Source organism: Myotis daubentonii, chromosome 8 (genome assembly GCF_963259705.1).
Source record: "Myotis daubentonii chromosome 8, mMyoDau2.1, whole genome shotgun sequence".
In the NCBI taxonomy this organism is placed as follows: domain Eukaryota; kingdom Metazoa; phylum Chordata; class Mammalia; order Chiroptera; family Vespertilionidae; genus Myotis; species Myotis daubentonii.
In genome coordinates, this window is record NC_081847.1 from 94,688,835 (window position 1) to 94,712,454 (window position 23,620).

The 23,620-nt window shown below is 51.9% G+C and overlaps 1 protein-coding gene across 7 annotated transcripts in view; it reads left to right on the plus strand.

Moving 5' to 3' along the window:
• ZNF521 (zinc finger protein 521) overlaps positions 1-23,620 on the plus strand; it is a 274,149-nt gene that overhangs the window by 229,630 nt on the left and 20,899 nt on the right. For 4 of the 7 annotated variants that reach the window (XM_059707440.1, XM_059707439.1, XM_059707443.1 and 1 more), the window contains 2 exons: positions 17,625-17,756; positions 20,769-20,884. The exons of 2 other annotated variants lie outside the window; for them this stretch is intronic. In XM_059707440.1, the coding sequence (XP_059563423.1) occupies positions 17,625-17,756; positions 20,769-20,884 (248 nt within the window). Of the gene's footprint in view, positions 1-17,624; positions 17,757-20,768; positions 20,885-23,620 lie in introns of those variants that run through there. One more of the 7 variants, XR_009454218.1, reaches the window with a different exon arrangement.

Below are 23,620 nucleotides of genomic sequence, written 5' to 3' on the forward strand. Positions count from 1 at the left end.
AAAACACAGTTGCCTTGAGAACAGACCTGGTACGTGATGAGGAGGGTAACCCAGGAGGAGGGCCTCTGGTGGGGGCCGGGCAGGTGTGTGCTGGGAGGAGAAGGCGGTCCCTGCCCTGGTCCCGGACAGTCTGCTAGGGCCCTGAGGAGACGGTAGTTCTGAGTGGGGGGGGGCGGGGAGGGCAGGACTCGGGCCTGAGGGGGAGCAGAAGGTGCCATGGTTCTCTCCGTCCACGCTGAGCTCCGCCTGGACGAGGCTTCTGTGTCCCTCCCACAGGTACCCCGAGAGGTTGTCTCAACATCAGTCTCCCTCCCCCTTCACGCATACACGCGCATGCACACACACGCGCACATGCACGCACTCACACACACACACACACGCGTGCACACACACGCACGCCGCTGGGCTGAGGAGGAGGAAGGGGGCGTGGCCGGCGGTGCCGTGGCCATGCTTTGCAGGAAGGGGCCTTCGGAAGTGGGTCCTGAGCAGCATGGGCGTCTCCGAGGCATTGTCTCCAAGTCGATCCTCGCCATCTGCTCAGATCTCCTCTGAAACGTCTGTCAGGTTTAAAGGGCTCTGCGGGGTCTGCCCGAGGAACCCGTGTGGCTAGGCATGTCCACCGCTGTTGCCAGCCCTGGCCTGGCCTGGCCTGGGAGCAGGAGGCCTGAGAGGCGGGCCCACGTTCACCAGCCGCGTTACCGTGAGCCGCCTGTCTCGGGCTTTCGCCCTCGTGGCCACTGTCCCAGTCTCTCTCGGTCCTGAGAGAGCCAGAGCCGCGTGGGGCAGCGGACCACTGCCCGAGGAGGAGGAGGCACTGAGGAGCGCTGGCCTCCCTCCTCCGTCTGTGTCTGAGTACACGAAGCCCGGAGACCCCCTCGCCCCACCCAGCTTGCTGCTTCTGCCCCCGCCCTCTCTTTTTCCCTGTGGGGGGCTGGGGAGACACAGGAACAAAGTCCATCAGTTCACTCCAAAGAGTGAAAGTATTTCATCTGTTTCCACAGATGGAGCAAACATTTGGTTCCCATTCGATAACAAAGATCACTGATCTTCACAGAGTCCTCACCGACCAGGCATTGGCTGGACACGTGGCATGGGTGGTCTTTACTGAGTCACTTCGCAGCCCTGTGATGTGGGCCGCTGGCGGCCCCGTGGGCGGGATGGCCCGCTAAGAGGGTTCAGCAGTGCAGGTGAGGTCAGCTGGTTGGTTAGTGCAGGGCTGGGCTCCCGCCCCCAGGGAGCGATGGCAGAGCCTTCGTTTTGTTTTGTCCTCGCCGAGGTTGTGTTTCTATTGATTTTTAGGGAGAGTGGACGAGAGAGGGAAAGACAGAGAGGAACATCGGTGTGAGAGAAACACATCAATGGGTTGCCTCCTGCATGAACCCCAATCAGGGCCCAGACCAGGGAGGAGCCTGCAACTGAGGTCCGTGCCCTTGTCTGGGATCAAACCTAGGACCCTTCGGTCCGCAGGCGGCCGCTCTGTCCACTGAGCCACACCAGCCAGGTCCCAGAGCCTTAGAATTTAGGCTCACACCCCCGCGGGCCACGTGAGGAGGCGTGGCAGGCGGACTCTGCGATGACGTCCGACACCGCCTCTCCCGTCTGCTCCAGGGGAGCCCGGGGAGCCTCCAGCAGAGGAGCGGTGCGTGTGCTGGGATGCCAGGCCACCGGGGGCGCGCCGCACACCTGAGGAGTTCCCTCCCCGGACGGTGGGAAAAGGCAGGTGATGGAACAGGAGTCAGTAATGACGCGGGCCATCCGCTCGCAAACCTTACTTTAGAATAAAATGCTGTTTTTTATAAATTTAAGGGGATTTGTTGGCTGACCAGTCCATGTCTAAGTAGGCCTCGGCAATGAATGTTTCATCCGTGTGCAAAGAGGCTTCGCTGCATCTGTGACCCGCGCTTCCGTGTCGGGGAGGCGGCGATGGAAGGGAGAGCGCTGGATGCTTTTGCTGCCAGAGTGGAACTTTACAGTCCTACCAGGGGACCCTTGGTAATGTGTGCAATGCGCTGCGATTGTGATTTAGGGAAGAAAAATGTTACTGCTGGGCTTTATTTTCAACAGATTTTTTTAAACATCAATTAATGCAATCAAACGCAGTACAGGGAAATCTAACTTTTTATTTACATTTCTGGGGGCAGGGAGGGCGTGTTTGTTTTCGAGAACGCCAGTCGCTTGCGCTGCGGGGTGTGTGGTTTCCTCGTGTTTCCCGGATCCGCGCAGGAAGCCATAGGTAACCTCCGTGTGAAGCTCCGCGCGGAGGGAGCGCGGCCTCGGAACTGGGTCCCTGTGTCGGGAGACAAACGATTGTGCCTGGCTACACAGTTTGGAAATCATGACATTCTGGGGTTTTTAAAACAGACTCAGTTGATAAGATGAATCGTCTCGGCTTTCTTACCCATACCAGCACATTTGAAATAGGCTGTTTCTCATGAATTGGTCAGATGTCGGGATGCCCACAACCTTGATGAATTCGAAAATTGTAACCTAAAAAAGAAGAGCAGCCTCTGTTTGGCCTTAACCCTGAAAAGGGCACTGAAATAAACCATGGCGATGATCAGCAAGGTCCCCACGGAAGTACATTCTTCTGGTTTCTCTCCCCCCTGTGACTCAGGGCCTTAACTAAACGCACATGATCAGCACTAGCTGCTGGGTGGTCTCCGCTCCTCCTTCGCAGCGGGGCCCAGTCAACTCAGCATCGTGATTTAACTAAGAACTCGGTTCCATGTGAAAATTGAACGGTTCTTCCCCCTGGTCTGGACCCTAGACCCAGATTTGAGCCCAGCAAACCAGTCAAGCTCTTCCTCGTACCTGGTTACCTGGACCAATCGATGTTTTCAGGTTGATTAACTGAGAATCAGTGTACATAGACTCATACCACACATTTTGAAAACTGTGAAATGCTATCTATGTGAATAGAAGGAATTGTTATGTTGTAACCCGTCCGCAGGGAGGGAGGGTGGGGGGGACGTGTCCTGTTTCGTGGTCTTAGCAAAGAGAAATCTCCTTCTGTGGGGACCTCTGGAAAAGGCCGTTGAGCCGTGTGGACACGTCACTCACTTGTGCTCCAGCGTCGTGTTGGCTGAACACGGGCATGACCCTCCTCAGGATGAGGTAATCCGCAGGCCTAATCGGGTGAGTTAAGGCCACAGTGACTTCTCTGATGTGGAATTTCTCTGCTGTTATCACTGTAAGAGAGAATCTCTACTGTTTATTTCAAAAGAGAGATGCCTAGATTCTAGGAAAGTGATGGCGAACCTATGACACGCATGTCAGAGGTGACACGCGAACTCATTTTTTGGGTTGATTTTTCTTTGTTAAATGGCATTTAAATATATAAAATAAATATCAAAAATATAAGTCTTTGTTTTACTATGGTTGCAGAGATCAAAAAATTTCTGTATGTGACACGGCACCAGAGTTAAGTTAGGGTTTTTCAAAATGCTGACACGCCGAGCTCAGAGGCTCGCCGTCACTGCTCCAGGCCCTCCGCGCGTCACCTGCTTGCATTCTTCCTTTCTCCAGTGCTCCCCCGGGAGGAGGCGTCCACCTGAGCTGTGGGCGCCACCCGGGGTAGGGTCAGCAGCTCAGGATGGGCCAGTGGCCGCAGTGCCCTCTAGCACTCTCTCGGCCGTCACGTGCTCGCTGTAGGTGCCCTGTGATAGACGGTCATAGTTCTGTGTCATTTGCTGAGATTTTGTTAAATTTTTATTTATTGATTTTGAGAGAGAGAGAGAGATCAATTTGTTGTTCCATCTGTTTATTCATTTGTTGGTTGCTTCTTGTATGTGCCTTGACTGGGGATCGAACCCACAACCTTGGGGTGTTGGAATGACACTCTAACCAACTGAGCTACCTGACTAGGGCTGAGATGTATTTTATTTTTAATTCTTCAAAATGTCTGGGCCAGTTTAATGAAGAAAACTCCTCTTCCCGTTCTAGAGAAGAACATTGATTTTGTCACAGTACATTTTTCTCGAAAGATAAGTATCTACGCAGGTCAGTTCTGTGGTTGGAAATAGACGAAGCATATTTCCTAGGTCCCCTCTGCACACCCAGGCCACGCCAACCTGCCCGTGTCCCTCTCATCCTCCTTTCCCGTGTCCTTCCGGCAGCATTCGGTGACGGGAATGCCTTCACGGCCGGCTCCTCTCTGCCTATTCGCCTCCTAGCTTTTCCAACAGTTTCTATCCCACAGAATTATGCAGAGTGTTGACTTTTCTCCAGGTTGTTAAATATGAACCTCTCCTGCTCATCTCTGCCTTAGAAACCGGACATGGCTACTGCTTTTCAGAAGCGAAGGAAGAGTGGGCGGCCAAGACATCCCCCCGGTCACTTTTTACCCTGGACTGTTTTATGTTTTTCTTCACCAAGAGTGAAATTGATGAATGAGCTTAAAATGAGTTGCTTTCAGAGAGGACATAAACTTTATAGCTGTAAGAATGAGATTTCCACTTAGACTGTTTAAGGCGGCATTGGAATTCTGTGCTGTTTGCGCCACGCACCAGGTGGGCACGAATTAGAACATTTCAATAAATAAAGTGTTGAAAGCTATTGACAGATATTTCCGTGACATTTTTCTCAATAGATGTCCTTTTGTGTTAGAAAATCATCAGCATGTGTATATCGATACAGTACAAGTATTTAAATTTTTAAGACAGAACTTGAATGAGCTGGTTTGGGTTTTCGAAAAATTGTCATAAAGATAAAGGATTAAAACTTTATTGTGCCCAAAGCATCTTTACCCTTGGACATTGCAGTCTTAGAACTATGTCATAGCTTTGCAGAAGGGAACCTGGGAGTCGCTGTCCGAAGGAGCCAGCCTCCAGCAGCGCGTCTCCCTCTCCAGTCCGTAGCGGCGCGTGCTGACTAGGCGGGGCTTGTGTTTGGCCCATTTCATAGTCTTTAGCTTTGGGTTTTGACCAACAAAACCCCTAGGAATATCCACCTCTTCACTATTTCCCAGCTAAGTTGAAATAAGAAAGAAGTTTTTATTACAATATAGCTTGTCCCCCCAGAAATGTGTACGCACTTTGAATAATGATAAAGGCAGTGTTTATTGAAATACATTTCATTTTCAAGATGTAATCGAATCAGCTGTTAAAGTGTGTATACATGTTTTGGGGGACAACACTGTATGTTCCTTGTGACATTCCTTCCTTCCCTCCTCCCTCCCTCCTTGTCCTCCCCTCCCTCCCTCCCTCCCTGTCGCTCCCTCTCTTGGCCCCTCTCCCCTCCTCTCTCCTTCCTTTTCCCCATCTCAGTGGAGAATGACTCGCTAGTTGCTCTGACTGACATGACACAGACAGAGGAAGTGGAATGAGCATGATTCATGGCTGTGCCAGGACCGTCTTGGCTGCAGGGGGAGAGCCTGGATGTGCTGGTGCGTCCAGACTGAAGGCCGAGAGAGAGAAGTAGGTTAGGAACCTGCCGAGCCAACCTCCTTTCCCCACCAAGTGTGGCGCTGCCTTTCAGGAGCTCAGGGTGATGTGCGCAGCCTCCGCGTCCCCACAGCTCCAGTGGTGACATGTCGGGGAGTGACTGGGACGCGTAAAGAAAGAGCGGAGCTGTGGGGAGTGGAAGTAGGAGTCTTGTTTGTGCAGAACTTTGTGTCCACGCCGTCTGCTCAGGGTTCAGGCGACAGTTTAACCCCGTCACTGGGCTGTTGCCATTGAGAGAAAGCGTCCGTGTTGGGCCACGGATGCCTGTGTCACAGGTTGTATCGCCATGAGCGCTGCTCAGATTGACAGCCCAGAGCAGAGTGCGCCCCAAGAATGGTGTCCTGGCTCCTCTGCGGGAGCTGGGGGGTGGGGGGCGGAGGGGGGCGGTTCACGTCCATGACCAGCGGGTGCGGCCGACTGGAAACACACGTGGTTCCTTGTGCATCAGCAAGAGGCCCAGAAAGGCAGGCTCGTGTGCTCTGCTGACCCGACAACGGACTTGCTGTGGCTCCCGGCTTGAGGGAGGTTTGGTGGGACCGCGGACCATGGGGTGCAGGAACCCTGACCCTGGGAGCGGCCCTCCTGGGCGTGGCCGGTAACAGCGCTGTCTCAGCCTCCGAGTCTGACACCAGCCCTGAGTGAACTAGATTGTCTCCAAGCCCCGCTGCCCTGGGCCAGGCTCCCAGCGTGAGGGCAGCTAGAGGTCATGGGCACAGACCTGCTTCCTACCCGCCCCCTTCATTGCTTCTCTCCGTTTTCCATGACAACCACTGTGTCCCGGGGCCTCTGCACACTCCTGAGCCTGCATGCGGCGCCGTGCGGCGTCTCTGAGGGCATCTCCTTGGGGGGCTCCCAGCGCCCCTCCGCTCCCCCACCTTTCCCAGGCTCTCTGCTCTGGGGGTGGCGTTGGCTTTTGGAGGGATGCTTGCTCCTCACCTTAGAGCAGCTTCCTGCCATCCTCCATTTCCTTCAAGCACAAAAGCTTTGTCAGAAACGTGTCCGGAAGAAGACACTCGGCACAGACTCACTCTGCGTTTCTTTCTCTTTGAAGTGTGTGGTGGCAGGCTTTTCCTGTGCTCATTTCTGTTGACACCTTATAGCCGTAACCCGCTGTTCCCTTTAATTGCTCATTGTTATTAATTACATGGCCGTTACGTGGTTGGCTGCTGGAGCCACTTGGCTGTAGAGAAATCCATTTATCATTATTGCTGTGGCAGCCTCAGAACTGCCAGCATCCCATCCGAGATGAATGCCTCAGAGCGCGATCCAGCAGAATGTTGAACGCGGGTCAAGTCCTTCGGCTTCGCCGCCGCCCTGGCTTCGGCTGCTCTCTGCGCCCAGCGCCCGCCTTTCTCTCGCCTTTGTCTGCCTCCCCTGATGCCTGCCCTCCGTGGAGTGTATTTCACTCCCGTGCAGGGGCCTGTCCACAGAGTGCCCTGTATTTCCTCCCGTATCCCTCACCAAGCATGTTCCCTCTTCGGATTTCCTTTATAATTTCCAGTAAGGTTCTTCCTTTACAGCTTCCATTTTGAAACATTACTGTCGGTTGGATATAGCCTAAACCCCGCCCCCTTCCATGAAAACGATCATCATGCCCTTAAGAGTAACTATAGTAGCCCAGCCCCTGGCTCGGTGGTTGAGCGTTGACCTGTGAACCAGGAGGTCACAGTTTGATTCTCCGTCAAGGCACATGCCCGGGCTGTGGGCTCCATCCCCAATAGGGAGCGAGCAGGAGGCAGCCGATCCACGATTCTCTCTCATCATTGATGTTTCTCTCTCTCCCTCTTCTGTCCTCTCAAATCAGTAAAAATCAATAAATTTACAGCCGTAACATTATATTAGACAAGAAGGCTGACAACTACTGAGCTAATATTCAAATGATAAAAATAAAAAAAGGAACTTATTATAATAACCCTCCTCTACCGACACTGTAAATGAGTAGGCACATTTAGATTCCCAAACTAGGAACCTGGCAGGGGGACGGACGGACGGAGGGAGGGACGGACGGAGGGATGGACGACTGGTGCACCTGTGCAGACTTGGGCTCCCTCCTGGCGTCTGTGGTTTCTTTAAATCTGGGCTTAATTGGGAATTCACGCCCCGCAGCTGCCTGAACCACCGTCCGCGCGACATTAAATTCACACCAGTTAAGCCACCTTAAATGGGGCCGCCTCGAACCTTCCTGAGTAAAACCAGTGGCCTTAATTACAGCCCGGCAATTCCGAGGTTATGGGCTCTGACCGGTGCGCCGTGCATCACCTTAACAACCGCAGGGCGGTTCCTCGGGGTGGCGGTGTTGGAGCGGAGGACAGCCAGGTTTGCAGCGCGTTTCTGCAAACTGTTCTTAGAGATCTTACTGCGTTTATTGCACCATTACCTCTCTCTCTTCTTCCAGGCCCAGTGTCTCAGGTCACAGCAGCCGAACAATTGCACGGAGTCCTGTGCACCCCGCGCAGCGCTGTGCTCCGTGCGCGGTGCTGGTGAGCTTCCTAGTGTTGCCACCAAGTGGGACGCGCAGGGTGGGGTCCCTTGGAAATCTGAGATGGGGCTCCCTTTCCACCCGCGCGCCCCATGGCCCGTGGGACTCAGGCTTTGTGGTGAACCCCGGTTCTCACACAGTTTAGAGGAGAAGATGTCATCTTTGCAATACCGTCAGTCACACAGAGTCTTAGGAAATGCCTGACTGGTTTCTTGTCTTAACCTGTGGGCGCTTACAAGCCCATGTTGTCAGGATCCATAGCATCCCCAGAAGCTGGTGAGCCTCATTCCGTTTCTTCCATTTGATTTGGGGCAGTGGGGTTGGTGCTTTTTGGAGGGGGTTGTTTTGTTTTCAAGTCCTCAGCAGGGGCAAGCTGTGCTCTCTCCCAAGATAAACCTTCCCAGTGTTCAGAACCTTTTGTTCCGGTCACTGGTGGCTTTTTGACAAGAAGAAGAAGATTTAAGAAAGGAAAGAACTGACATGGATGGTTGGGCTCAGTGGCTAGAGCGTCAACCTGCAGACTGAAGGGTCTCGGGTTCTATGCCGGTCAGGGCACAGGCCCAGGTTGCAGGCTCGATTCCCAGTGAGGGGCGTGCAGGAGGCAGCTGATCCATGAGTCTCTCTTATCACTGATGTTTCTCTCTCTTCCTTCCTCTCTAAAATCAATAAAAAATATTTAAAAAATAAAAATAAGTAAATAAAAAGAAAGAGCAGGCCCCAGCCCTTGGGTAAACTCCGCACAGTGACAGGGACACACCCCTGATGCGAGCTGTGCCGGGTGCAGGGCTGGGTGGCCGGCCCACGGTGCGTGGAGCCCATACCGACCACTGCACCGTCTCTGTTACCTCGGAAGCAGGTTACGTTCGGTTTACGCTGCATGAACTCTTCTCTTCCATGGGCCCGGCTGTGTGTTTTTGCACAGCCCTTGGAGGCAGGTACACCTGCACGTCCGCCAGCGCCAGAAGCCCGCTGCGAGGGCAGTACCTGTAGGCCAGTGGTTCTCAACCTTGGCTGCACATTAGAATCACCCGGGAATCTTTTTAAAATCCTGATTTCTGGGCCTCATCCTCCGGAAATTCTGTTTCTTTGTTACTAATGTTGTGGCCCCTCCCCATCACAAAGAAACAGAATTTCAGGAGGATGAGGCACTTACTATTGGACAAGAGGAAGTTTAAGGCATCGAGTGAAATAATCGCATACATCTGACGTAACCAGTTAGATGACAGGACGGGGCTGTGCCCTGGAAGCGACGCGACTCCTGGTGGAAATGGTCTGAAACACGAGCTCCGGGTCCCGGCTGGCGGGCAGAGAGATGCTCTGTGGCTCGGGGTCCTCTTCTGTCTGGTTCTTTCGTGTGTCAGGGCCACAGTATGTCATGAGACTGTCCTCTTGGAATCGGATGAGTGTGAGCCCTAAGTTTCTTGCCAGAGAAGAGCTGGCAGAGGAGAGGTACTTGGTGAATGCTCCCCTTTCCCACACGTCCTCATCTCCTTTCGGGAAGTGATGGCGGCACGCCGCCCAGGGTGGATCGGCGGGCCCTTCTGCGTAGGCAGAGGGCCGGCTGTACAAAGGACAGGGGCAGGCTCTTGAAACTCAACCGACAAAATAGTAAATCTGTTTTGGTTCGCCTCGGCATGTTCTGATGAAGTTAGATGGAGGACTAGCTAAGTATCTGTTTCCCACCGATGGAATAAATACGTATTAAACAGTGAGCTCTGCTGTTCCAGGCTCTGCGCTTGGCACCAAACACCCACTGCCCTTGCCCCTGACACTCGCCTTGAGCACAAATTGATGAACAACCCAAACCGGTGTCCTGGCACTTGCTTGGCATCATTTTAAATATATTTTTATCGATTTCATAGAGGAAGGGAGAGGGAGCTAGAAACATCAGTGATGAGAGAGAATCATGGACCAGCTGCCTACTGCACACCCCCTACTGGGGATGGAGCCCACAACCCGGGCATGTGCCCTGACCGGGAGTCGAACCGTGACCTCCTGGTTCATAGGTTGATGCTCAACCACTGAGCCACACCAGGTGGGCACTTGCTTGGTATTACAACGCCCTGGACTGCCACCTCCATGCTTTTGCAGGCCGGGCAAGAGCCGGAGAGCATGACTGAATCGGAAACTTGTTATGCCTCCTTATCGCTGATGTCTGATGATGATGGGAAATGGAAGGGCATTTTTATACTCGCCTGGCGTGCTCCTACATTGGCTGCCAAGGCAGGAAACAGAGCAGCATTCAAGATGAGGTGGTGGAAAGCTCTGTGAAAGGAAAGGGGTGACTGTCATGCATTCAAGTGACATAAAGAGAAAAGTGTCCAGGTAATCTGGGTCCCCCCCCCCCCAGTGGATCTCAGCGACGGATAAGTCTGGGCTCTCCGGCTCAGACGGAGAAGCCGTTGTTTTAACGCAGCCTTACCTTCCAAACAGACTGGGGGTGGATTTCAGTTCAGCTGCTCTCAGCTCTCGCGCCCACCCACCCTCACGCGGGCCTCTTGTGGGGCCAGCGTTATTGTCACTGAGCAGGTATATAGCTGGTGGTACTACTTTCTTCTGTTCTCGGTTCAGAATGTTTGTCCGTGGGGGTGACGAGTCAGGGGAGTTCAAAGTGGTTTTTCAATGCTGTACCCAAAACTGATGTTCTTGGGGTTTGTTTGTTTTTAAGTAAAAACATTTGGAGCCCAAGTTTGTACCTCCAAGCTGTTTGCTGGCACTGTTCTCTCTGAGCCTTCCACTCCAGGGCCCCTGTTGAGATCAGGAAAGTGGAGAAGGGAAGGATGACGGCCCGGGGTGCAGACGCCCTGGCCAGGGTTGAAAGGCATCTCTAGTCTCCGTGCCCACCCCTTGTGCCCAGCTTGTGCCAGAATTGCGCTGCCGAGTCCCTAAAGGCGCAGGGAAGCCACCTTTCTGGTGGGTTGTTTTATTGTTTCAGTAGCATTTCAGGGTTTTCTCCTACATGAGAATATTCTAGTAACTGCTACCCAGAACCGATCATAATAGCCAAGGAATTGGACGCTATTACACCTCAGAGCATCTGAAATCCCGCTGCCTGACTCTCCATCCCAACCCACCTGGACCTCCTGCTGGTTTCCAAGCTGCTGCTGTTTATGGGGCTCCAGGCAGCCCCCGGGTCCTTGAAATCTGCCGGGTGCAGGGCCGCCTCCCCCACTGAACTGTTTCCTCCCAGCCCTGCTGACAGCGAGAAGTCCAGGACGGAAACAGCAGGGTCAGGGTCAGGGCCTGGCATAGGAAGGGCAGAGGCGTCGTAGCACTTAAGCCACTGGCCAGAAGCACCTTGTCAATCTTGAAATGAGATCCTGGCCCGGCCCCTGTGCCTCTGGTTAACGTGATGGTTTGATTCCCAGGGCGCATGCCCAGGTTGTGGGCTCCATCCCCAGTGAGGGTGTGCAGGAGGCAGCCGATCAGTGATTCTCTCTCGTCATTGATGTTTCTGTTCCCCTCTCCCTCTCCCTTCCTCTCTGGACTCAGTAAGAAGATTCTGCTGAGACACGTGGAATGGATGCCACTTGCTTTTCTTGAGATACCCGAGGGGGGCACTTCGGAGAGTCAGAGTCAAGGTCCCTGGCGCGCATTTGCTCTTAGTGGCCCCACGCCCATCCTCTCTGTGAGTCTCCTGTTGTCACCTCGTACCCTCTCCTGTGGGTTAGGGATACCGGCAGCGGCGGACACTCCCAGGTGGCCAGTGAGAACGTCCATGTAGGTGCTAGTGTCGGTTGGTCTAAGGCAAGATTCATTTCCAAGGCAAAGTGTTCAAATAATAGGGCAGAGACCGTCTGGCCTGGCTCCGCGGTCGAGCGTCAGCCTATGAACCAGGAGGTCACGGTTCAATTCCCAGTCAGGGCCCACGCCCGGGTGGCGGGCTCGATCCCCAGTGTGGGGGCGTGCAGGAGGCAGCTGATCAATGATTCTCTCTCATCATTGATCTCCCCCCCCCTTTCTCTCTAAAAATCAATAAAAACATAGATATTTTTAAAAAGGCACAGGGCAGAGCTTTCTAACCAGTGCAGAGAACGGGCATGCCGCACTCTGCAATCTGAAACTCTGCCTCACTTTGGAGGCTTAATGACTAATCTCCTGGCAAACTTGGAGCCGTAAGTAATGGTCTCCGTTGCCAAGTTAGCACCTCGGTGAGTTTACAGGGCAGGGCGGCTGTGGAATACGTGCAGCGTTGAGTGCGACAAATTGCCGGGGCCGGCGCGCCGGGGCCCTGGGAAGACGCGCTGCTGTGTGCGTGGCAAATCGCAGCACACTCGGCCTATTTTTCTGCTCCTGGTTTCGAGGGGGAGCCAGGGTAGCCAAGGGGTGAGTTGTGTCATGGACGGCTTTTCTTTCTTACTCCTCAGACCCCACGCTTATAAATGCGTCCTTGGAAATTCACTCAGGAAAGAGGAGAAGCTAAAGGAAGGGGGGAGGGTTGGTTTAGGGCAGTTTTCTTGGATTTAATACGTGTGTGTGTGTGTGTGTGTGTGTGTGTGTGGTGCACACGTTGGAACAGGAAAAATTACAACTGCAGGGCATCTGGTGCTCGCTGTGGATTGCGAGGGCGGGGCTTGCTCCCGCTCAGGTCAGCCAGTGCCTGTGGCCCAGAAGGCGTCTGTATCTTTGGACCTTGGCCTGTAGGCTTATGCGGCGGGGGAGGCGGGGAGACCCGCTGGCCGGTCTCAAGGGCCAAGGAGAGAAGGAGTTCTACTTACAAACGTTACAGATCGGTCCTGGGTAATGGCCTTGGTGTTGATCAGACCATCCAAGGGGCCCCCGGTGAATCCCGGGGTAAGAGCCGCCGTAAGTCAGCCACTGCACACGCACTCGTAGCTGCTGCAGATTTGTTTTTATTGACGGCAATGGAAGGCCGCACAGTCGCGGCTGCTCACAGGGCTTCTCCTGTTTCAAGCTCATACTGAACCGCCAGTGTCTTCAGCTGGGCTCACAGGGGCCACGGTGGAGCGCAGAGCCTGGTTGTGCTTGAGTGTCCAGTGGCGGCGACAGCTTTTCCGTGACCGCACGGACCGATGCACACTTGTGCTGGTCCAGGTTTTATAAACGAGACAGAAATCGTCACCCCCCATGAAATGGCCTCGGACAGCTGTTGCTCTTACAGCCATTAGGGAAGGGAGTGCCACCTCCCTGACTCAGGCGATGAGGTTTGTCGCGATTGCGGATTCAGACTCTTCCCTTTGAGACACCATGTGCGTGCGCGTCAGTCTCTCGTAGGCAGACCTGCCGTCTGTGTACATGATGTTCACACTGAGATGCAGATCAGCAAAGGGGAATGATTATTTTAGCTGAAGTTTAGGTCCATGTAAAGCCGTTTCCTACCACGCCTGGGCCATCGTGGGCACGCGCGGGGGTGGTGGACCCGGACAGGAGGCTGCTGCCTGCAGCGCGTTCCCAGTGATGGGAGCGCCCCTGGCCCTTCCTGACCTTGGACTCCAGTGCTGGCCACAGGACCCTCCCCCGCACCAGGACGCCGTGGAGCGGGGCTTTCTGCTTGTTCTGGAAAGAAACAGATTGACGCTGAAGCCCCATGTTCTTCTCATCCTGTTGGCATTTGCACCTGGCGCGACTTTCTCCCTTTCTCTGCTCGTTTCTACAGGATTCGGTCAGATGCTTCTCAGGCTCATGCTCGGTCATGGGGTTTTCACTGCATAATATTGCTCATTTCTTGCCCAACTTCTTGGTTATCAGAATTTCAGTGTTGCAATCACTCTTTATTAATAGGGTACAGGAAGGTTAGTATTTTTTCTTCAGTTTCCAAAGTTACCTACAAAGGCAAATAAATCGTGCTCACTGCAGAAAACCTGGGGAGTAGGCCTGGGCAGAAAGAGGACGAGGCACCTAGAAGTCTCATCCGCAGGTCCCATCCATAACTCTTAATAAGAAATAGGGCTGCATTAGCCTATTATATCCTTAATGGAATATTGTAATGGTTATTAAATCAATTGACTCAGAATCTCTCTGTCATAAATGAGTCAGGCTCTATTATCCAATTACTGTCAGCTGCTACCTTTCCGGAGAGCAGAAACGGTGACTTGGATTGAATTTTTAAACCGTTGGCACCTCTAAGAAGAAAGCAGAGGAGGAGGTGAGGCTCGAGCTGTGTCTCCGTGGGCAGAATCCAAGTCTCAGGCTGAAGGTCACCTGAAATCGGAGGTGTTGATAGCATCGCCTCATGCACAGCGACTTTACATTAACCACTGTCGCTCCTCCCTGTTCTTCACTCCCCGACGCCCCACGAGAAGAAAACAGGAGAGAAGCCCTGCGTTGAAAGGACACGGGGCTTGACGCAGCCGCATCCTGCAGCACGGAGGGTGTCAGCGAGTCTGTGAAAAGTCAGACGCTGCTCTTAGCCTCACAGTGCAAATGTCAGAACGCGCACGAGTTCAGTTGAACACAGACGCCGAGTAAGGAGAAGCTTTACAGTCCTTTCTGTAAATGAGCTCAGTTTGCCATCACCGTCGATCCCCCTTCTTCAGTGAAAAACTATGAAATGAATTCCGTTAACCAGTTGTAATACTTCAGGCCCCCATCTCGTTCATTCTGCGTTTGACCCTGTGGCCGTGGTAGGGGGAGCCTGGGCCCGGGCTCAGGTGGTTAACACGGGCGAGGAGTGAGTGGGGTGCTGCACGGCCTGAGCTTGCTGCTTTGGCTTGCCTAGCATCGCTGTGGAACAATTCAGATACGTTCTCCATCCTGTGAAACTAAGGAGGGACAGTTATTTGTTGCAGAAGACCTCACTCTGCTCCTTAGAAGTAAGAGGCAGGTAGACCCTCCCACCTGGTTTCCATATTCCTCTGTGCCTTTACTGGACGGGGTTCAGCAAGGGCCGGCCCCACGGTGATGGCCTGGGCAGCACCTGGAACGAAGTCTGCAGGAAGCTCGTGCAGTGCTCTACCAGTGGTAGCCCCTGTGACTGGGCGAAGGCATCCCCGCTCCCTGGGCCCCGTTCTCCCTGTGAAATGGGGGTGGGAGACGAGTGTCGCCCCTGTGCGAGGTCAGGTGCCTGCGTTTGGATTCGTTCACGCTCTGATGGGATTGCTCTGTTCTCGGGTAAGAAATGATACACATGGATGAGAACGTGCTCTTGTACAGATGCACATGCATCTCTTTTGCTTGTTTTCCCTTCTATCATTTTCCCAAACAAAACACTCACAGTCAAGGAAGACAGCGTCACATCAAGGACTCCCGGGCCTCATGTACTTTAGGTTCGTGTAACAGTCCATCATTAGCCCCAAGAAGACCCACGGGACCTTCACCGAGAGCGGAAGTTGGAGGATTCTGGAGTGCATGTGGGTACTGCTCAACCCACAGGCCACGCTCTTGGTTCTTGTGCCAAACACGTAATTTAAAGATAAAATTAAAACTTAGTTATTGTCGTACTATCAAAATAAAGGCACACAGCACTGAGGAAACAGAAAATGTTTAAATTTGTCAAGGCTTCCTGAGGATTAAATCACTGACCCAGTTCCCTACAATAAATCGTGTTTCTTAGGTTTCTCAATATCTAAAATTTGGCAAATTTTTGGTAACTTTAAAATTAAAAGAAAAAAAAAAAGAACAAAACAGATGAAAACCCCTTGATCTTATATAATCCCTAAAGCTTTTAGTGCAACCCCTTGTCATGTCAGTGTGCACAATTAAACTCCTTCTTACATAATTATAATCGAGGAATTGACTCCGCCACCCAAATACAGAGTCGGTTTTTATCTCCTGTGAAATGTGGACAGTGCTGGGTGGCTTAATTAGTGCTTTGCTTCTCTTTTTACCAGTTCCGACCCTCTGCTTCTAAAGACGCATGCTTGTGTGGGAGGAAAGATTAGGAATACAAATAGAGTGATTGTACCCCGAGTTAGCGGATAATCACTCACTCTGTAATTGGGCTTTTGTGTTGCCAGTACTATGAACGGGAGGAGGACTCCCGCGCCCGTGTTGTGCTGAACGAGAGGAACGAACGTGGAAGACGTGCCGCCCCCACCGTGTGCTTTTGTCTTTCGTTCCCAGGTCTGGGGTATCGGACACAGACGTTCCTTGTAACGTGTAATCTTTGCAAATCAGAGAAGATGAAAGCTGGATAACGTCAGGTTAAATGGCAGCCCTAACCCTTTACTCGCCCTCAGTCGTCGTCCCGTGGCAGCTGGTGTTTGCCTTAGCTTCTCTGCGAAGGTCCCACACCCTGAGCCAGGCTGCCTGGGTTCCAGTGCAGGCGGCCTCGGGGTGGGTTTTGGCTCCAACAGTGATTGCCCTGTGCCTGAGAACAACCGTTACTTCAGCTCCCGGGGCCTCATTCTCCTCCTCTGTAGAATGGGGCTGGGAAGGGGGATGGGAGAGGAGGCCTCGGGCTGTGGAGGTCAAGGAATTGGTGTCTGTGAGCGCTAGGAACCACAGGGTCTGAAGCCAGGAATCCCAGGGTCCTTCCCAGGGCTGCTGCTCTTCGCCTCTTACTCTCGCTCATCGAAGCAAGTCAGGGTAATACTTATGTTTTAAATTTCATAAACATTTTCATGAGAGAAAAAAGGCAACATAAAAATAACAGGTTTTATCTATAACACACACGTTTCACATTACATAGCAGTTGTTACTTGAAAATATTTTTCTACCATCTTGTTCCTAAGACATCAAAGAAAAATCTGGAAAGTGAGCCTGGAGCTCCTGAAGGTGCCCTTGGAGAAGGGCAGGCCGCGTCCAGCGGGGGTGGAATTGGAACTGTCTCTCTCAGTGAAGGAGGAACCGGTTGAGAAGAGATGGGGTCTGGGAGGACCATGCATTGAAGCAGGGGGTCCCTCGGGGGTGAGGACGATGGAGCCCCAACGCCCTAGGGCGTCTGCATGCACGACTCCAGGGACCAGGTTCATTGACGAAGATCCGTTTAATTGAGGAACTACAGGGGTATATATAGCATGAGGGGACCAATCAGAGGGAGACACGTTGCTATAGGCGACCAATCAGAGGGAGACACGTTGCTATAGGCGACCAATCAGAGGGAGACACATTGCTATAGGCGACCAATGGCTGAAAGGCTGGGGTACTGTGCACGTGGCTCTAGGAGTTAGTTCAGGCGGGCGTTGCTACTTCCTGGTGTGCCGAGGAAGCATGTCATGGTGGAGTGTGCTCACACCATTGCAACAGCCACAGCGCTGAGACATACTTCCTGAGCTCTACTACAATGCATAGCAGAGCGTTTGCAGGATACTATAGGCATTGGCAATATTTCAGAATTCCCTGAAAATTTTAGAATTAAAGAAAATCTCCTCAATGGGAATACCACTCAGAACCTTATGGTTAGAAATCGAAATGTCTAGAACTTTCTAGATGAACCAGAGGAAAGGCCTGCGGAAGAAGCCGTCCATCTTTCTAGGGGTCTTTTATCTTGAGGACTTGGGAAATACGCAGCCCACAAGCGTATGATAGAGAAGAGGAGACGCCTCGTTATTGACACACCAGTCATACTTTAAGAGCTTAATAAAGCGCACTACCCACGATAAAATCCGCCTCCGTGTCATCTTTGGATGTTACATCTCAGAAATGTGTTAAATTGATATAAATGCATCCAGAGAAGTAACCAGAAACATACACACTACCAGCAGGCGGCGGCAGTGGCTTCACGTATGCAGTTATCATCAGCTCAGTCGTCCACTGAACACAGGTGGGTTCTCACGTCTCTACTCGTGTGTTTTCCTCAACAGATGAAGGGCTGAACCACGAATGCAAGCTCTGCAGCCAGACCTTCGACTCCCCGGCCAAACTGCAGTGCCACCTGATCGAGCACAGCTTCGAGGGCATGGGGGGCACCTTCAAGTGCCCCGTGTGCTTCACAGGTAGGCAGTTGACATGCAGGCAGGGCCTGCCCCCGGCCTGTCGCTCAGGCCCCCCACCCCACCCAGGTCCCCCTGCTCTGGCCTGGCACAGAGCGGACGCCGGTTCATGTGGGGAGGAGGTGTTTGACTTTGCTGTTAGCATTATTGATCGCGGCTACTTAGAGGCTCGGATGGGTGGAAGGTTAGCCGGGAGGACGAGCAAAGGGCATTTCAGTTCCTCTCAGGAGTTTGCACTTTTCCATTTGGAAAATGACATCCCGGTTTTGTTCCATTTCCTCTTCTCAACGTCAGAAGGTTGCCGAGGCAAAGACCGCCTGATGGAGCGCTTTTCAGTCACTAGACGTTGGACTAAAAGCGTGGTCCTGCTGTCAGTCCGTCTGTTACTGAAGAAGGAAGACTTTATCCAGGGGTGGGAGCCTTTTACCTGCCAGGGGCCGTTTGTGTCTTTATAACATCACTGGTGGGCCATACAGAGCTAGCACCTTACCAGGTAGCCTGCTGCACCCGGTCAGACCTTTAATGAGCTTCCCCCAGTGCGTAGGCAGGGCCAGGCCAAATGGCTTCACGGGGTGGGCCAGATGTTCCCCACCCTGCTCTATAACACTGCCTATAAGCAATGAAAATATTATTATTATTGATTTCAGAGAGGAAGGGAGAGGGAGAGAAAGACACATCAATGATGAGAGAGAACCATTCATCGGCTGCCTCTTGCACGTCCCACCCTGGGGATCAACCCTGCAACCCGGGCCTGTGCCCTGACCAGGAATCAAACTGTGACTTCCTGGTTCATAGGTCAGCGCTCAACCACTGAGCCACACCACCCTAGAAATGAAAAGATTATTATCATCCTCCCAAAACTCCTGAACTTGGAAACAGTTGATAAGGCTTTCATTTCCTATGACAGTGGAATTTTTAAAGGAGACATTGATATAAATATACACATTGAAGAAGAAATTTTTATAGCTGGGGTAACAGGTCACTTTTTAGCACCCAAAAAATGTAAATCAGAAACGATAGCTTGAAGCCCCGGGTTGAAATGTGGCCGCACGCGGTGCTGGTACTCCCCGACAACGCCGTTATTCCGGACCTCCTCTTGGTCCTTTGGCGTGTGCGTGGGCTCGGTGGTTAGTCCCTCCAGGCTGTGTTTCTTTCTTATTTGTCAGGAAAAGCAAAACAAAGCAAACATGTAGTCTCTTGAAATTGACCTCTTTGTTTCCTGAGCAACGTCCCAGGCATCGATCACTAGCCTCGGTGGCCCGCCTTGGCGCTCTGAGCTGTGAGGAGCCAGGGCCCTGTCCCCGGCCCAGGGCGCGGGAGCAGGAGCAGGACCCAGCGTGTGCGCTCGGCCTTCAGCGGGCACTGCCAGGCCCCTTCCTTGGGTAATTCCACAGCCACAGCTTCTTTCAGGACTATTTTTCTGTTTTTATTTTTTTGTTAATCCTCACCTGCGGACATTTTCCCATTGATTTTTAGAGAGAGTGGAAGGGAGGGGGAGAGACACAGAGAGAGAGAAACATCGATGTGAGAGAGACACATGGATTGGTTGCCTCCCACATGTGCCCCACCAGGGTCAAGGATTGAGCCTGCAACCCAGGTGTACTTGCCCTTGCCTGGAATCAAACCCAGGACCCTTCGGTCCACAGGCCGACCCTCTATCCACGGGGCCAAACAGGCGGAGGCAGAACTATATCTTTCTTCTGAATTTGTATTTAAATAATCTGTCATGTGCTGTTTTTCCCATAACACAGTATTTATCTTGAGCTACAAGTCAGGCGTCTGGATTCTTTGTAAATGCTCCTAATAAGTCATCATAAGGGGGCAGGGTCCTAGAGCTCCTCTAGGCCCCTCATGATTAAGGCCCTCATGAAACAGCGCCTTCATGGCACGGCCAGAAGCCTCAAAAAACGTGCTAACTGATAGGGACGTTAGTTGCAAATGTGTCTGAACACCCGTTTCTTCTTGGTGATGTGGTGAGACACAAAAAGGCGTCAGTTATGAGCAGTCTGCACTTTCTGGGCCCACAGGCCTGGATTGTATTTGTGTATCTTGAAGTCGCTTTTTAGAAATAACAATTAAAGGGGGGGTGGGGGGGGCGCTGGCAATGTTAGTGGGAGAGGCAATCTGAGCAGTTTTTAGGCTAATGAGAAATGTGATTAAAATGGATGACTCATAAGAGCAATATTCTAATATTTTGGGTTGGCTGGCAATTAGAATAATTTTAATGATTAGCGCAGAGTCGAAGCCAAACGCCGGCGTCTTTAATAAGCCCTCTCCCCGCCTGTCCCGATTAATATTGTGGATGCGAACTTTTTTAGGTCACAGTGCACCAGGCATCCGTCAGGAGCCGCGCTGCCAACCCAAACACTGCCTCTGGCATCTACAATTTAATTATTAATAGGATGTCTCCCAGGTAAACTGTTACACAGGCTTAGGGCCTTGTTTTGTAGTCATTAAAATTGAACATGTTTATATTACTGAAACCCTTGCGTTCCGTGTGTAGGCTGAGTTGATCTTAAAGGACCCAAAGAGACGTTACCTGGGGTTCTGTTTCATATTTATAGACAATGCCTCCGAGCCGCCGTGGGGTAGCGTTCTCAGCATTAACGCATTTAAATGGAGAACTGTTTGCCAGCCAGAACTTAGGCAAATACAGTAAACAGGGTTTGGCATTTATGTTTCTTAACCTGTGGGTTGCTGAGAAATCGGGGTTCCAGCGGTGCTGCTGTGCATTTGGCAATTTGGGGCTTTTATTTCGAGAAGATTTGTAGGGAGCGGGACCTCCATAAGCCTTGTCTTCGGAGCCGTTCGGGTGAGTTAGGTGCTCCATCGAGCGCATGGTCACGAAAGCCGGAGACCGGCCACAGCAAAGGTGGCCGAGCTCCCCTGGCCCCTGGCGGGGTCACCCCCAAGGCCTGTGCCTTCAGTCCACCGCCGCGGTCTCCTCTCGGGACTCCTCCATGGAGGCCATTTCGCAGAGAAGGTAACCGAAGCTCCCGTTCTCTCTCGTTGCAGTGTTTGTTCAGGCAAACAAGTTGCAGCAGCACATTTTCTCAGCCCACGGACAAGAAGACAAGATCTATGACTGCGCACAGTGTCCACAGAAGTTTTTCTTCCAAACAGAGCTGCAGGTACCGTCCCGAGGGCGCTGGCCTTGCCCTCTCCTGGTGGGGGCTGGGGGGGGGGGGGGTGCGGCTTTGCAGTCTGGATTCAGGGAAGGGCTCACCTGGGCCCCAGGGCGCCTTGTGTGCTGGGCCAGAGGGGCAGGGAGGGGCTGGATCAGCAGACACCAAAGTCGTTTTGCCTCCAGCTGCTGTCAATCATGAAAAGAATGAGAACAGCCCTGTAATTAGACCTTCTGACCCAGTGAGATGGACTTAGGGGTCAGGCTGATTGGACGGGAAGGGGGCTGGGGGGGGAGACGACCACGTACCTCGCTTGTCAGGGCCGATTCTCACAGCCCCTGTTTTATTCATGCTCTGCTCTCACCGGGCTTCGGGCAGGAGGCACGGCTGGTTACTGTCCTGAGGGGCTCACCCTCGGAAGGGAGAAGGGGGGCCCAGGAAGCTGTGCTCCCACTCAGGGGTGCTTCTCCCAGGGCGCCGGAGAGAGTGATGAGTGCTTGTAACAGCTTCGAGGTAAATGTTGACAGCAAACGTGTTCGGGGCAGCCTTGAGCGTCCCATTTGCTAGAGAGGTGACCTTGCTTAGGTCCAGGATGGCTCCAGACCTCAGATGTGAAGCAGTGACACACACGTGTAACATGTAAGGGGTTGTTGCTAGGTAACCATGAAACAGATCTGGTTCTAAGGCATAAACTATAAAATACAACAGGAATCTGGTTGGCTTCGTTATTTTTAGCAGGAGACTGATAGTTAATAAGTCAGAGACCTGTCGCTTATTATAAAAAGGAAAATAACTTTCTTTGTTGTTACTTTGTCTGAAAAATGGGCATAATACCTTTCCTTATTTTTCTGATGAAATCATATAGGAGTAACGTGTGTTTGTTAAACCCTTGGAGGAGAATGCGTTTGAACTCAAAATTATTTTATGATGAGTATTACTATTAACAATAAACTTTCGATTCAGCCTCCACTGGGTGAGGGGTAACTATATGTTTGCAGTGTCTTCCTTGAACAGCCCACGTAGGCATGGTCTGGCTAAGCCCCGCCCGCTCCCTGGCCCAGCCCCACCCTCCGGCCCTGGGCAGCTTGTGCCTCGCCTCCCTTGCACTGGGAAGGTAGAATGGTGTTAATTTGGTGTCAAAATAAGGAAGTTAGAGGTTATCTTCTCAGTTATCATCCTATAAGTGAGCAACTAGCAAATTAGGAGGTGAAATAAAACATATGAAAGCATGGGTGAGCCCATTTAATGGACATAATGTGTCATGGGACCAAACTTAGAGTTGCTATCTAACTTGTCGTCACTTCTCAGTAGAATTCTACTCTGTCACGTCTGTGTGAGTGGAGTATAGAAGGTAGGCCAAGTTAGATGATGGTTTAACATTGTGTCTTATTAAGTAAGGAGCCTACATTTTTTTGGAAAGTATATTCTTATCACACTAGGCATCAAAGGAAAAGTCACTTTGTTTTTTATGATTCTGTAAAGGATGTGGGCAATACACCTCGTGGTTCTGTTAATTAGCATGTAAATGGTGAAGCAGAAAACCACAGTCGTGGAGGCTCTGTAGAGACTGACTTCCATCGAATGGGCCTGAAAACACGTCTGCAGTAAAATTCCTCGTTTGTGCCGTACAGTCCCCCCCTTACCTGAGGAGCACACGTTCGAAACCCCCAGGCGAGGCTTGGGACCACAGAGCACCTGTATGTGCTGTGTTTTTCCTGTACACACATGCCTGTGGCAGCTAAGTTGATAAGTTAGGCACAGTACGAGAATAACAACAGCAATAATACAAGAGAACAATTACAACAATGTATTGTAATGGAAGTTATGCGAGCGTGGCCTCTTTCTCTCTCTCTCTCTCTCTCTCTCTCTCTCTCTCTCTCTCCCCCCCCCCTCCTTCTTCGCCCCTCTCCCCCCATAACTGATCTGATAATCGAGAAGGCTAAGTGACTGGTGGACTGGGGTCGGGGTGGGGGGTATAGAGTGGATACACTGGGCAAAGGGATAATGTGCCTCCTGGACAGGGCAGCGCGGATGGCTAGACAGAGATGTCATCGCGCTACTCAGAATCGCGTGGATTCAGGACTTAAGAATTGTGTGTTTCTGGAATCTCCCATTTACTCTCTTCAGACTGCAGTTTAAGTTAAAACCCGGGAAAGTGAAATCGTGGATGAGGACGCAGCTGTATCAGTAGGTTCTAATGGAACTAACCTGCCAGCAAAGCTTCAATGTCTTTCACTAAGGAACCCACACTGGCAGTTCTGGCTGGGCTGAGGGGGAGCAGACGGAGCTGAGCAATGAACGGCATCCTGCAAGACCCCGTTTCTGTTATGGTGCATTTTGGGGTTTCATGGAATGTAGAGTATTCACTCTTTTCTACAATTCATAAAGACCGGTGGTTCTTAAATTCTTTGATTTCAGGATGCCTTTACACTTAAACATGATTGAGGAGCACGAAGGACTGTGATCCATGTGGCTTATTATCTATTGATAGTTTCCATATTAGAAAAAAATTGAGAAATGTTTTAAATGCAAGAATAGACAGACACGCAATTCTCCCAGCTCTCAGAGGGATCACGTCATGTGCCAAGTAGCCTCTAAAAACTCCGCTGAACACACATGGGCCAATGAGTCTGTAAAGGGCTAACAACATCGGAATGTTATTGTGAAAATAGCGTTGACCTAACAGACCCCCTGAAAGGATCTGGGGGCCCCCAGATCTCCCCGGGTCACGCTCAGGTCAGG